The 14465-nt window shown below is 46.8% G+C and overlaps 1 protein-coding gene across 2 annotated transcripts in view; it reads right to left on the bottom strand.

Moving 5' to 3' along the window:
- The window catches only part of SLC6A2 (solute carrier family 6 member 2), a 50503-nt gene that overhangs the window by 23212 nt on the left and 12826 nt on the right, over positions 1-14465 (bottom strand). For both annotated transcript variants that reach the window (XM_032255752.1, XM_032255751.1), the window contains exons 2-3: positions 14137-14268; positions 11663-11900 (exon numbers count right to left, since the gene is read on the bottom strand). In XM_032255752.1, the coding sequence (XP_032111643.1) occupies positions 11663-11900; positions 14137-14268 (370 nt within the window). The remainder of the gene's footprint in view (positions 1-11662; positions 11901-14136; positions 14269-14465) is intronic.

Genomic DNA, 14465 nt, shown 5'->3' with positions numbered 1-14465 from the left:
CATTCTGTCATCAGGCTGGAATGCAAGTGGCATGATCTCAGTTCACTGCAACCTCCACCTCCCAGGTTCAAGCAATTCCCCTGCCTCAGCCTCCTGAATAGCTGGGACTACAGGCACACACCACTACGCCCAGCTAATTTTCGTATTTTGAGTAGAAATGGGGTTTCACCATGTTGGCCAGGAAGGTCTGGATCTCTTGACCTCGTGATCCTCCTGCCTCGGCCTCCCAAAGTGTTGGGATTACAGGCTTGAGCCACTGTGCCTGGCCTGGTTTTTTTCAAGTAAGAAAAACAAATAATCCTAAGGTAGTCTGAGAATATTGCGGTCCTTGTACAATCTAAAATGAAGAAATGATTAAAAAAAATTGCAAGCAAAATGACCGTTTGCTAATGAGAATGTAATCAAAGTTGGTTAGGAGCTAAGGAAAGGTCAAATAAAATGACTGAAGAAACAGTAATGCAGGTCCCAGTAGAGAGGGGTTTCCCTGACCATTCTGCACCCTTGCAAGGCAAAGCAAGCAGAACTTGGAACAACTTTGCATATTTTCTCTACACCAAAATTATTCATACCTCACTGAAGGCCTGCTGTGATCCAGCCCATCTGGGCCTCAGATACATGCAGGAACTGCTCATGCACTGTCCTGACCTTGCCTTGGTGGGCTTGTACTGTAGCATGGGAGGCAACACTAAATGCAAATTCACAATAAAGCATGACATGTGTTGGGAGGTTCAAGGGAGCTGCAGGGTGCCCCCGAATGAGTTCCCACTGGGTTCTCCTCTGTGCCTCACACTCAGAGACAACAATCAGCTGCACATTGCCCAACACGCTTCAAAGCCCAAGTCCAGTGTCACGTCTCCTGGGAGTCCCCCTGTGATCACCCTTGATAGGAATCTTTCAACTCTTGCAGTTCCTGTGGCTCTTGACTCAATTGCAAGGAGGGCCTGCCTGTTCCGCAAGGTCAGGGCTAGCTGTATGCAAGGGTCTTCCAGGATGAGGAGTGAATTAACCATTCCTGGTCCACAGTGCTAAGCCCAGGACTGGCAGTTAGACCTGTTAGCTCATGGGAGATTGTTGCATTAGAAACAGATAAATGCTCTCAACCTTTCTTGCTAAACCCAACAATCCCTATACTATAGAAAATGAGATCCCTAATACCAGCACTTTGGGAGGCCGAGGTGGGCAGATCACAGGGTCAGAAGATTGAGACCATCCTGGCTAACATGGGTCTCTACTAAAAATACAAAAAATTAGCTGGGCGTGGTGGCCTGTGCCTGTAGTCTCAGCTACTTGGAAGGCTGAGGCAGGAGAATCGTTTGAACCGGGGAGGTGGAGGTTGCAGTGAGGGAGATCACGCCATTGCACTCCAGCCTGGGGGATAAGAGCAAGGCTGTCTCAAAGAAAAAAAGGAAGAAAAAAAGAAAATGAGATCCCAGGACCACCCCAAGGAGAACCAGGAGGGAAGGAGGGTCAGTCTCCCACATACTCTCACTTTTTCTCTTAGCAACTCCTCCCCTCACTTGCGGCAAATTTCTAACCCTTTTGCTCAGATCTTTCATTCCGCCCAGGGCAATGATGCCTTTTCCCGTATGGAAACTTAACTTCCCTGTCTCATTCTATAGGTCTTTGTGCTCAGCTAGAGGTCCATTCAGAAAGCAGCAGCTTAATTTTACAGCCAGGCATGGTGGCTCATGCCTGTAATCCCAGCACTTTGGGAGGCCGAGGCAGGTGGATCACCTGAGATCAGGAGTTCAAGACCAGGCTGACCAATATGGTGAAACACTGTCTCTACTAAAAATACAAGAATTAGCTGGGTGTGGTGGTACATGCCTGTAATCTCAGCTACTTAGGAGACTAAAGCACAAAAATTGCTTGAACCCAGGAGGCAGAGTTTGCAGAGAGCGGAGATCTCGTCATTGCACTCCAGCCTAGGCAACAGAGCAAGACTTCACCTCAAAAACAAAACAAAACAAAATAGATTTATACTACAATGTTAGAGGCAAACAGCTTAATATATCGTCCTTCCCTAGAAAGTGGCTTTAATACCAAAACACACATTAACGGCAAAATTGTACACACCTGCAGTGGATAAAATCAATTGTCTGTCCGCCAGAGGCAGATGACAGCCTTTGCAGGAAGCATCATGAATGATGTGGGAAGATCCCAGGCTTGTAAGGAAAACATACACCCTGAGTCTGGAAACTTACTTAGCTTATTCTTGTGTAGGAATTTAAATTTGTTTCCAGGCAGATGAAAGAAAGGCTGAAGGTGATCAGCGATGCTGTTTTATCCACTCTTTTATCATTCATCCACGCAAAAAAGATGTCTGTTGTTTGAAAGAATGTGAAGGAAAATGGAAAATTTTGCACAGAAATTGTCCAGGCTCTGGGGTCAGACAAACCTGGGTTCTCACCCTACCCCTACCACCAGTTCCTGTGTGACCGGAATCCTTTCATTGATTCCACAAACTCTGCACCTCTGCTCTGAGCCAGGCAGTGTGCCAGGGGCTGGTGGCATGGCTGTGGAGAAGCAGGTGATGGCTCCAGCCCCCTAGGGCTCACAGGCAAGGGGACAGTAAGTAGTGTGTGTAAGCATTCCTCATTGCCGAGTCTTCCCCTTTTCAGTAAAAGGGCTCTGATGAGGGCTGAGTTACAGAATGTCAGATAATAATACCCTGAACCCAGGAAATGCCCAACAAGTGGTAATTAGAATAATTATTATGGTTGAGTCCTAGGCTTCAAGGAGCAGCAGGTGTCAGCAAGGGAGCCAAGGGTACCCAGAAAACACAGTAGATGGGGTCAACTGGGCAGACTCCACTGTGAAGGTGGCAGGTGCTTTCTCTGCTGGCCAGAGGGGTGACAGGAGGTGCACAGGTGTGGGGGAGGGAGAAATGGAGAGAGGGGATGTGAGCGTGCGTGAATGAATGAGCAGAGTTGGGTGAGCCATCAAGGTCTACAAAGACCAATGCCCCCTGCCCAGAATGGCTCCCATCCCTGCAGCTCCCAGGCCAGCTGTTGTGGTCTTAAGCTCTCACCCTGCATCATATTCCCCATGAAATCAGCTGCCATGTCTGGTCCCTGCTACTCCTGTCTCTTGGTTGCTCCCTCCACCCCCCACCACACTGTCCCCATCCCAGGCCAGACTCACATTCTGTCTGTGATGGTTAATATTGGGTGTCAATTTGATTGGATTGGAAGGATGCAAAATACTGTTCCTGGGCGTGTCTGAGAGGGTGTTGCCAAAGGAGATTAACATTTAAGTCAGTGGACTGGGAAAGGCAGACTCACCCTCAGTCTGGGTGGGCACCATCTAATCAGCTGCCAGTGCAGCCAGAACAAAAGCAGGCAAAAGAACACGGAAAGACTAGACTTCCTGCTTACATCTTTCTCCTGTGCTGGATACTTCCTGCCCTCGAACACTGAATTCCAAGTTCTTCAGCTTTGGGACTTGGACTGGCTTCCTTGCTCCTCAGCTTGCAGACAGCCTGTAGTGGGACCTCACCTCGTGATTGTGTGAGTCAATAATGCTCCTTAATAAACTCATATGAGATACATATCATATTAGTTTGTCCCTCTAGAGAGCCCTGACTAATACACTGTCCTAGGACTTTTGAAAATGACTCCCACCCTCTCCCAAACCCAGTGTCTCTGCCTCCTGTCAGCCCCCTTAAATCCACTGTCTGTGCCACTGGAGAACCATCCATCCAAACTGTACTATCCTAATCTTGCTACTCTCCTGCCTCCAAAGCCTCAGAGGCTACTTAGCACCTAAAACATTGGCTCTTACTGGAGGCAATTTTGCCCTGCCTTCCAGGGACATTTGGCATGCCTAGAGAGACATTTTTGGTTGTTACATTTTTGTTAGAGGAGGGAGATACTGCTGGTTTCTAGAGGAGAGAGGCCAGGGATGCTGCTAAACAGCTAAACATCATAGATACACAGGACAGTGGGCACCCCTGTCCCCCAGTAAACAATCATCTAACCCAAAATGTCAAAATCATCGAGGTTGTGAAATCCTGGTCTGGAGGAAAACAATGTAAGTCTTTCCGAATCTGAGGCCTTCCACTGTCCATCCCATGCCAAGTTCGTCCCCGGCCTTGCCACACCCTGACTTTCACTCCTGGCGGTGGTGAGCTGCTTGTCAGTCCCCAGTCACAGGCAGGGTGCATTCATGCCTCTGGGCCTTGGGACCATCTGTTCCTTCAGCCTAGAAAACATCTCAGCCAAATTTGTCTGCCTGGAAAACTTCTCGTCTTGTTAGTCCTAACTCAGAACGATCCCCTGACTTAGAACCCTCTCCTATGTCCTGAGAGAGAGAGACAGAAAAAGAAGAGGAAATGGGCATATTTAAAAAGACAGGGAACCAGGCTGGGTGCGGTGGCTCACACCTACACTCCCAGCACGTTGGGAGGCCAAAGCGGATGGATCACTTGAGATCAGGAGTTTGAGATCAGTCTGGTCAACATGGGGAAACCCCCTCTCTACTAAAAATGCAAAAATTAGCTGGGTGTGGTGGCATGTGCCTGTAGTCCCAGCTACTCGGGAGGTTGAGGCAGGAAAATAGCTTGAACTTAGGAGGCAGAGGCTGCAATAAGCCAAGATTGAGCCACCACACTCCAGTCTGGGTGACAGAGTGAGACTCTGCCTCAAAAAAAAAAAAAAAAAAAAGAGAGAACCAGAGGCATATATTGACCCTACCTGATGCTTAATTCCACTTCTTCCTGTGATTTTATGGGGCAGGTGTTGAATAGTGCCAATTGTCATTTGGTTGACTTGATTATCCAAATAATGGTTGGAAAAAGGCATGGAATCAGTTGTACTTGCCCTGAAACTTGTCAAAATGCCTCTGGTGTCCAATCTGACGGTTGAAATGCTCCCCAGCAGGCCCAGCTGATGCCCCATGCATTCAAAGTCCACTTTCAGGGTTGTACAGGTTGTCTAGGTATTTCATCAGTGAAAAGATCTGGATTCCCAAACTTATGCCCAAGAAAAGCAATGAGAATCCAGCCCCCTCTCCCCAGCAGGGCCAAGCGTTGGGGATTAGTACAAGAAACTTGAATCTGTTTTAGTTTTCCAGAAGTTTAACGAAAATGAATCATCTTTGTGTAATGTCCAAACTTTCTGAAGTCTACACACCAAAAAGGCTCAATTTCTCACTTGATATTTAGCACAGAGGATTAATACGAGGTTGGGGGGAGACTTTTCTTCTTCACCAGGGACCGGCGTGGGGTGGAAGTTTTCTCTTGCCAGGAACGTGTTCACTAAAAGTGTCCTTTTACAGATAAAGTTACAGGGCTGCAGAGTTTCTTTTAGCTGTGGGGCTGCTTGGCTTCAGGCCCAGAGCCTGGAGAGAATAGCAGTTTTGTTTCTTTGAGTGATATGCTCAGTCCATCAGCCTAAATGAGTACAGGATGGTAACAAAACTGACCAGGAGGTTGGGGGAAAGAGAAGAATTTTCTATTTCCTCAAGGTGGGCACTAGGAGTCCCACTCACTGAGTCCCCAAACTGAGTTGAGGGGACATTTTTAAAGCAGAAACATTTAGACAAAGGGACCACATGCCATTTTTAAAAGTCCAGAGGCAGCTGATGACAGTGCTGTATTACAAAGCACAGAGGCAGGCTACAGGCAAGAAAGAGCGGTGTGAGAACTCCTATCGACCTGCAGAGGCCCCTGCACTCCCAGCTCTGCCACTTATGTAAAACTTGAGCCTCTGCTTTCTTATCTGTAAAATGGGAATAATTTCCACCTCCATGAACTGTGAAGATTAAATGGGATTTGGGTGTGAGGAGATTCTCAGTGCTTGGCTGATGGTGGCTATGAAGGTTTGCAGGGTTAGTGGAGGAAAGGTTAAGGAGAGGATAAAGAGGGAAGACCTGTAGGGCAGAATAAGCCCTGTAGGCCAGGCATGGCAGCTCATAGCCGTAATTCCATCACTTTGCAGGGCTGAGGTGGGTGGATCACTTGAGCCCAGGAGTTCAGGACCAACCTGTGCAACATGATGAAACTCCATCTTTACAAAATATAACAAAAAATATAGCCAGGCGTGGTGGTGGATGCTTATAATCCCAGCTACTTGGGAGGCTAAGGTGGGAGGATCACTTGAACCTGGGAGGTCAAGGCTGCATTGAGCTGAGATTGTACCACTGGGTGACAGAGCGAGATTCTGTCAAAAAAAAAAAAAAAAAAAAAGCCCTGCATTTTGTTCTACCTACATCCCCAAACCCCTTCAGCCCAGTGTACAAGGATGCCATCTTTTCCCACCACTTTCATCTTACTGCTGAACCTGGAGGAAGTGTAGGGCTGTAGTTAAAGTCAGTGGGGTCTCAAAACCTATCTCACCTCTCCCTCCTGCTGATGTCTCTCCTGGGGCAGACATACTACCATTAAGACACCAGAAGAGGAATCAAATGCTAATTAGACTGGAAACAAAGCTATCGTTTTTCATTTTTAATTTATAAAACAAGGGTTGCCAAGAGCGAAAAGAAAAATCACTCTTTGTCCTTTATGGGAGGATGAGGGGAAAGTGTGCAAGCGATCACGTGTGTCGGCAGCACCCTCTGCTCCACCATTCTTTACCACCTCTCCCTCCAAACCATGCTCATAAGACAGGAAGGCCTAAAGCCTCCACCTGCAAGCTCTCTGATGTGTCTGGAATTTTCTGAGGCCGTGCTCCTCAGAAGAAACGTGAAGGAGGCCCTAGATTTTCTATAACGTGAGACTGTAGAGAGGTCCGTCTGACCCCAGCAGGAATCTTATTCCAAGACAGGAGAGTGCAGTGACTAAACAGGGGCTTCCAACGTTCGTTGGATGTTAGAATTTCACGAGGAGCTACTGATGGAAATCTCTGTGCCCTGGCTGTACCTGGACCAATGAAATCAGGATCTCGGATGTAGAATCCAGGCATCCATGCTGTCCAGGTGATTCTGATGTGCGGTCAAGGTTTAGAACCCTGGGCTAAGAGCTTAGGCTTTAGAGATAGGCTGCCTGGGTCCAAACTGACTTTTAATGCCACTTCTAACATCTATGACCTTGGACAAGTCACTTACTGATTTGTGCCTGTTTTCTCATTTATAAAAATAATTTTAGACCATGGTGGTCACAATTAAAATATAGCATAAAAAGGGCGCTTTGTACTATGGCTGGGATATAATCTAAGCTGGGTAAATGTGATTTGTTACCATGACAATATTTCTGCATAAAAACAAACGTGTAATGGCTAAAGGTCAATATAACACAGAGGTTAAGGGTACAGGCTGTGAAGTTTACCTGTGAGGCAGGGCTGGGGTTAGAGTGAGGAGAAGTAAGCTCCTACAGTGCAAAATGGAAGGAGATGCTCATTGTCAGAGTTTTGCAAATGCACACTGCCTGGGTCCAGATCTTGGCTCTGTACAGTAATAGTTGTGTGGTTGTGGACTTCACAGTCTCAACTGTGAAATGAAGCCCCCCCAAGACCGTGATGAGGATAAGAGTTCAGAAACCTTATTAGGTGGGTGTGAGGCTTAAATTAAAATAATACATACAAGGAAGTTAACAGAAAACATCATACATATGGTAAGAGGTTAGCTGTTAATGTGATGGTGAGGAAGACAGGTTTCTTATAGCAGATGCTCGCTTTCAGTGACAGCAGTGGTTCAGATCCTCTGGGAGGGCTGGGGAGGTATTTGAGAATTTCACGGCAGCTATGGACCCTCTCCTAGAAAAATTCTCAAACACGTAATTTTTGCACATGCCTGTTAGAAGTCCATGGGAATCATAAATGGAGACAGGTGGATGCAGGTACAGGACGCTTAGCAAGTTCTCTGCAGTGGCCCATTGAGGGTATTTCCTGGGTCCTGAGAACACTGACTCCCCTGAGCCTCAGGAGGCAGTAGACTTTCCAGAGGTCACTTTCAACCAAACGAAATCCCCTTGGCCCTGCTACACCAACATGGCAGGGAAAGAGATGGTCCTAGGATAACCGCAGTCTCCAGATAATTAGGACTCATTCTCCGGTTCTGGGCTTGGGTAATCCATAGGTATGAAGAAGAGGAACCCCAAAGTGTTGTTGCTTGTGAATTTGTCTTTTTTCACACTTTTTTTGTACTGCTCAATACAGTAGTCACTAGCCACATTGGTCTATTTAAAGGTAAATAAATTAAGTTAGAAATACAGCTCTCCAGCCGCACTAGCCACATTTCAACTGCTCAGTAACCACCTGTGGCAAGTGGGCACTGTGGGTGATTGTACAGATATGGACCATTTCTATCATGGTGGGGTTATATTGGGAAATCTTGCACTATGCCAGGAATCAGCACACCATGGCCCCAAGGCCAAATCTGAGCTGTGGACTGTTTAGGTATGACCTCTGAGCTCAGAATGGTTTTACTTTTTAGAAGCAAAATAAAGAGCACGCAACAGGGATATATGTGGTCTGCAAAGTCGATATTTACCCTCTGATGTTATGCAGAAAAGTTTGGAGACCTCTGCTCTGGACCATGAGCGCCCTGAGGGTAGAGTTTGGGTGGAATCTATCTGTCTGTCCCACAGCTTGAAACAGGTACTTTCTGCTTACCTGCTGGCATGTTTGTGTAGGAATTGATAAAATGGAACTGACCTATGCCTGAGGAATGAAGATAATGGATGCTGCAGTGTAAACATAGCGCTATGCAAACATTTGAAATCAGGCGGCTGAAAACAAGTCAGTCATCGCCCTTCTCAAGGACATAAATGGATGAAGTAGAGGCTGAGAGGACTCAGGGAAACCACAAATTAAATGATGATGGCTATGATTTCACAGCCATCAGAAAGGCTATTATTAAAAAAATAAAAAATAACAGATGCTGGTGAGGCTGCAGCGAAAAGGACATGCTTATACACTGTAGTGGGAATGTAAATTAGTTAAGCCAGTATAAAAAGCAGTTTGGAGATTTCTCAAAGAACTAAAAATAGAACTACCATTCAACTGAGCAATCCCACTACTGGGCATTTACCCAAAGGAAGATGAATCATTCTAAGACACCTGCACGTGGATGTTCACTGCAGCGCTACTCACAATAGTGAAGACGTGTCATCAGACTAGGTGTCCATCAATGACAAATTGGATAAGAAAGTGTGATGGCTAGGCACGGTAGCTCATGCCTGTAATCCCAGCATTTTGGGAGGCCAAGGCTGGCAGATCGCTTGAGGTCAGGGGTTTGAGACCAGCCTGGCCAACACGGTGAAACCCCGTCTCTGCTAAAAATACAAAAATTAGCCAGGTGTGGTGCCAGGTTCCTGTAACCCCAGCTACTCAGTAGGCTGAGGCAGGAGAATCACTTGAACCCAGGAGGTGGAGGTTGCAGTGAGCCAAAACTGCACTCCAGCCTGGGTGACAGAGAGAGACTCCATCTCAAGAAAAGCAAAAACAAAAACAAAAAAACAAAAGGAAAGAAAAGAAAAGTAAATATGGTACATATATACCATGGAATACTATGCAGCCATAAAAAGGACAAAATCATGTCCTTTGCAGGGACATGAGTATAGCTGGAAGCCACTATCCTAAGCAATTTAATGCAGGAACAGAAAACCAAATACTACATGTTGTTACTCACAAGTGAGAGCGAAACGTTGAGTACACATCAACATAAAAACTGGGACAGTAGACACTGGAGACAACAAGAGTGAGGAGGGAGGGAGGAGGGGGACAAGAGCTGAAAAACTACCTGTTGGGTACTATGCTCACTACCTGGGTGACAGTTTTAATCACACCCCAGACCTCAGCATCATGCAATGTACACATGTAACAACCTGCATCTGTACCGCTGAATCTAAAATAAAAGTTGAAATAAGATAATAATAATAACAACAATGATAATAGTTACGGATTAAGACCACAGAGTAAAATATATATCCAGGAGCCCATACTGATGTAAATGAATAATTCAATAAATAAATAAATAAATAGGGGAGAAGGGACAATTTATCCTTATAGAAGAATTTCAATTAATCTAGAAGGAATGATAGACCAGGCACAGTGGCTCATGCCTGTAATCCCAGCATTTTCGGAGGCCGAGGTGGGTGGATCACCTGAGGTCATGAGTTTGACCAGCCTGGCCCACATGGTGAAACCCTGTCTCACTAAAAATATAAAAATTAGCTAGGCGTGGTGGTGCACACTTGTAATCCTAGCCACTCAGGATGCTGAGGCAGGAGAATCACTTAGACCTGGGAGGCAGAGGTTGCAGTGAGCTGAGATTACACCACTGCACTCCAGCCTGGGTGACAGTGAGACTGTATCTCAAAAAATAAAAAAATAAAATAAAATAAGGAATGATGGAAATAGGAAATTACAACTAGATAAACACTATAGTAATAGTTCTTACTTGCAAGAATCATCAGTGAATGCCAAGAAATGTGGACAAAGTATGATGAGAATCAAGGTATTTGCATAAACTCAAGGTATGCTCCTAAAAGACACTTATTATTTAAAAAAGGAAAATCACTTTCTCTGCACAGGAGGAAGCTGACAGTCTCCACCTTAACCAAGTGTGCAAGGTTAACATCGTAAGTAACAAGACAAGGCCAGCATGTCTCCCCCACCCCGTGACAGAATGCACTGATGAGGGCACAGCATTTTTTCTAAGGTATTCTTGCAAAAATGCATAATCGCAGTCTAAAAATGAGAAAACAACAAATAGACCCAAATCGAGGGATATTTCACAAAACACGTGGCCAGTACTTTTCAAGCGTCAAGGTCGCGAAAATCAAGAAAGAGCAAAGATTAACAGATTGGAGAAGACCAAAGAAACGTGGCAACTAAATACCAGAAAAGAACACAAGTGTGAAAACTGGTGAAATTCAAGTAAGGTCTGCAGCTTGTTAGCTAGCAGTATGCCAGTGTTCATTTTCTGGTTTCAAACTCATACCATGGTTATGTAAGGTGTCAACATCAGGGGAGACTGGGTGACGGTTATATGCACTATTCTTACTGCTTTTTATGTCTAACAGTATTTCAACATAAAAGTTTCTTTTTTAAAATGATACTCTGTCTTCCACCAAGGGCCAGTACTTCTCATGCACGCACGGTCCAAATAACTTCCCAGAGCTGCATACAGCTGGCCTGCTTCCTACTTCTTGAGTTTTGTCCAAGCTCTGACTACTTTCTCTCATGGGAGCCTCAGGGGCACTGCAGCCCACGGTGAGTCAGATTACAGCTTCAGTGTCAGATGAACTTGGGTTCAACCTGCAGTTCATCGCCTGCATTGAGCCGCAGCTCTTCCCTTCTCAGACATCATCAGTTCTTATGTCACCTCCTCAGAAAGGCCTTCCCTGACTACCCACACAACCATTCTTTTCCCTCTATGATGGATTTTTCCCGCATACGTGGTTTCAGTTCCTTAAGAGCAGTTACACACCCCAGGAAGTGTTGCACACACACTCTCCAGAACATTCTCACTCCCTTATCTGTTTACTTGTGTATTCTCTTGCCCTCCTCCACTCTCCTGCGCCAGAACACAACCTCCTCCAACTGCCTCGACTGTGGCTGTGTCCTCAGCCCCTCACCCAGCATCAGGCCTGTGGCCGCTCAGTAAACATTAATATCCTGACAGCATGTGTCTCCTTAGTCTGTGGCTTTCCTTAATGCTTGGCTCAGGTCATACCCAGCACTGGCCTCAAAAGGCCCAGCACAAGCGGTCTGTGACTTACTCATAAAACTCCGCTGCCGGCGTGAACTTGTACTTGGAGTACTTGGTGTGGTTGCCAAGCACGGAGCCATTGAGGAGCTTGGGGTCGGTACAGTTGGGGCTGTTCCAGGTGTGGCCACAGTCGGTCCAGGGTAGGTTGAGGGTGAAGGAGGAGAAGAGGTAGTAGAGTGACCAGGCGATGATGACGTTGTAGTAGAAGCCAACGTACAGGGCGATCAGGATGACAGCATAGCCAACGCCTGGTGGGGGACACAGGATAAGGCAGGGGTGTCCCAGGCCCAGCCCCACAGCCACCTCTCCTTGGGGGCAGTTCCACCACTGTTCCCATTCCCTCCGCCTCTCGTTTCCTGTAGCACAGCGGTCCCCAGCCATTTCGGCACCAGGGACCAGTCTCATGGAAGACAATTTTCCCACAGATTTTGGGGTGGGGATAGCTTCGGGATGAAACTGTTGCACCTCAGGTCATCAAGCATTAGTGAGAGTCTCATAAGGGGCACACAACCTAGACCTCTCGCAGGCGCAGTTCCCAGTAGGGTTCGCGCTCCTATGCAAATCTAACGCTGCAGCTGGGCTGACAGGAGGCGCAGCTCAGGCGCTCAGACCAGTGCTGGGGAGCAGCTGTAAACACACAGGAAGCTTCACTCACTCACCCACTGCTCACCTCCGGCTGTGTGGCCCCATTGCTAATAGGCCATAGACCACACGGATACTGGTCCATGGCCGGGGACTGGGGAAACATGCTGCAGCAGATTGTCAGAGTCCCTAGGTGCCTGCTGTCTCTTTGCCCGAGAGCTCTCTGTTTCCACTGGAGCCCCTCTGCGCACTCATTGACCTTCTTGCTCCCAGGTGGGCAGCCATGTTAGGAGGTGGAGTGTGAGTATCCAGCTCCCTCGCCTCCTGGGAAGGATAGCACTGACGGGTGTTCACATTCTCCCCTGCTGGGATTGAGCTCCCTGCCTACGGTGGCACTGACTTGGTGTACACGATTTGTGAGTGCCTCCCTTTCCCTATCCCCAGCTGCTGCTCCCTAAGGATCACCTCCCACGCTAACTCCTTACACTTAAATCCTTGTCTCCGAACTGCTCCTGGGGAAACGCATGCAAGCACTCCCTGATAGGAACTTCAACCCCGTGTGCCTTCTGGGTCCTACTCCCAACCACCTGTTCGGGTGCCAGTATTGTGTTCCTCAATGTATCACAAGCTCCGTTAGGGCTAGTCCTATAGCTTTTGTCTGGGGTAGATGTATTGTTTGTCTGCCAAACATCGTTTTTTAAGGAATTAGCCTTAAGCTGTGATTAGCCTGTGAGGTGTGGGTGAGGTTAATCCCCACCCTTACTCCATCACGTGATGTATGCCTGGTCAATCAGAGCACTGCTTCCCCACAGTCACCATTACTGGTTAATAGCTGGCCATGTGATTCAAGTTAAACCAATGAGAATCTTCTCTGGGACCTTTAAGGAGCTGTGAATCTATAAGGGTTTTTGTTTGTTCACTTGCTTGCTTTTGGTAAAATTTAAACTTAGTAAAATTTAAGCCTGAAGTTGCTGATGGCCATCTTTGCAGGTATTTGAGAAGAATATACCTGAGACTGATGCTAACAGAAAAAAACAGATCTGAGACACAAAAAGAGAGATAGATTTCAGACAACATCATTTGGGTATCTGGATCTATCTATACCTGAAGCCAATTTTCGGACTTTACTGTAACAAATGTCAATTCTCTTTTATATTGAAGCCAGTTTTAGTTGAATTTCTGACAATTACCAACAAAAAAAAGTAGTGCACTTGTCTTCTAAGACTCTTGTACCAGCTGTATCTCCCACAGGACTGAGTATGCAGGAGAAACTCAGGAGATGCATGCCCGCTGAGAAGAGGCCCATGGGAGTCACACTGGCCCTCACTGCCATCTGTGTCCAGTTCTCCAACCAGTGCTTGGGAGAGAGTAACTCTTCCTCCATGCCCTACTCCCAGCTGTATAGGGGCCAAGAAATGGCAGTTGCTCTGGCTACTTTCTGCAGATGTGTTCTTAGTCCCAAATACAAGTAGGCCTCATCTTATATTTCAGCTGCAATCAACTGGTTGTGGCTATCGTACTAAGGATTTTGAGTCAGCTTTCTGGCTGAGCTCAAAAGATCCGTAATCAACTTCTCACGTCTGCCATGGGAGCAAAAGGAGAGAGTAGTTTATGTGCTGGGTACTTCTGACTCTTCTGTGAAAATTTCCCATGCAGGAAACAGACTCTCTGGTCACTCAGCAGGCAGAGCTGGATTGGAACCCAGGTTTCCAGACCTTCTATGCTAATGTTATTCCCAACACACTGAACGCTTTGGAATTGTGGACACTCTTGACCTTGTTAATATGTGTGAGTCCCACATGACAGGCGGTCTACCTCAGATCTCACCACTGGAGCTGATTCCCCAGGGCAACAGGGAAGCCTTTACGAACAACTATGAACCTCCTCCCACCCCTTCTTTACCTTTGAAGATTGGGCAGATTTTCCATACGGTGGCAGCCCCCTCCCGGTTGTACTGTCCCAGAGCCAGCTCCATGTAGAACAGGGGCATCCCCGCGATGATGAGGAACAGTGTATACGGGATCAGGAAGGCACCTGGACAACACAGAGACAGAATGTGACCTGACAGACCCCTTCCTCTGCCAGTCTTGGATCCGTGTCTGCAAGAGCTGCAAAGATCCCAGGCATCTGCTCAGCTGGCTATTTCCAAAGATGATGCACAGTAGTCAGTATTAATCATCATAACAGTAAGAGTAGTTGTGATAGGAATAATGATAACCATAATAGCGAGG

The sequence above is a fragment of the Sapajus apella genome, unplaced genomic scaffold, assembly GCF_009761245.1.
Source record: "Sapajus apella isolate SASKATOON/1434 unplaced genomic scaffold, GSC_monkey_1.0 scaffold90, whole genome shotgun sequence".
In the NCBI taxonomy this organism is placed as follows: Eukaryota; Metazoa; Chordata; class Mammalia; order Primates; family Cebidae; genus Sapajus; species Sapajus apella.
The sequence above is the reverse complement of the archived record's forward strand: the minus strand, read 5'-3'. Positions and strand labels throughout refer to the sequence as shown.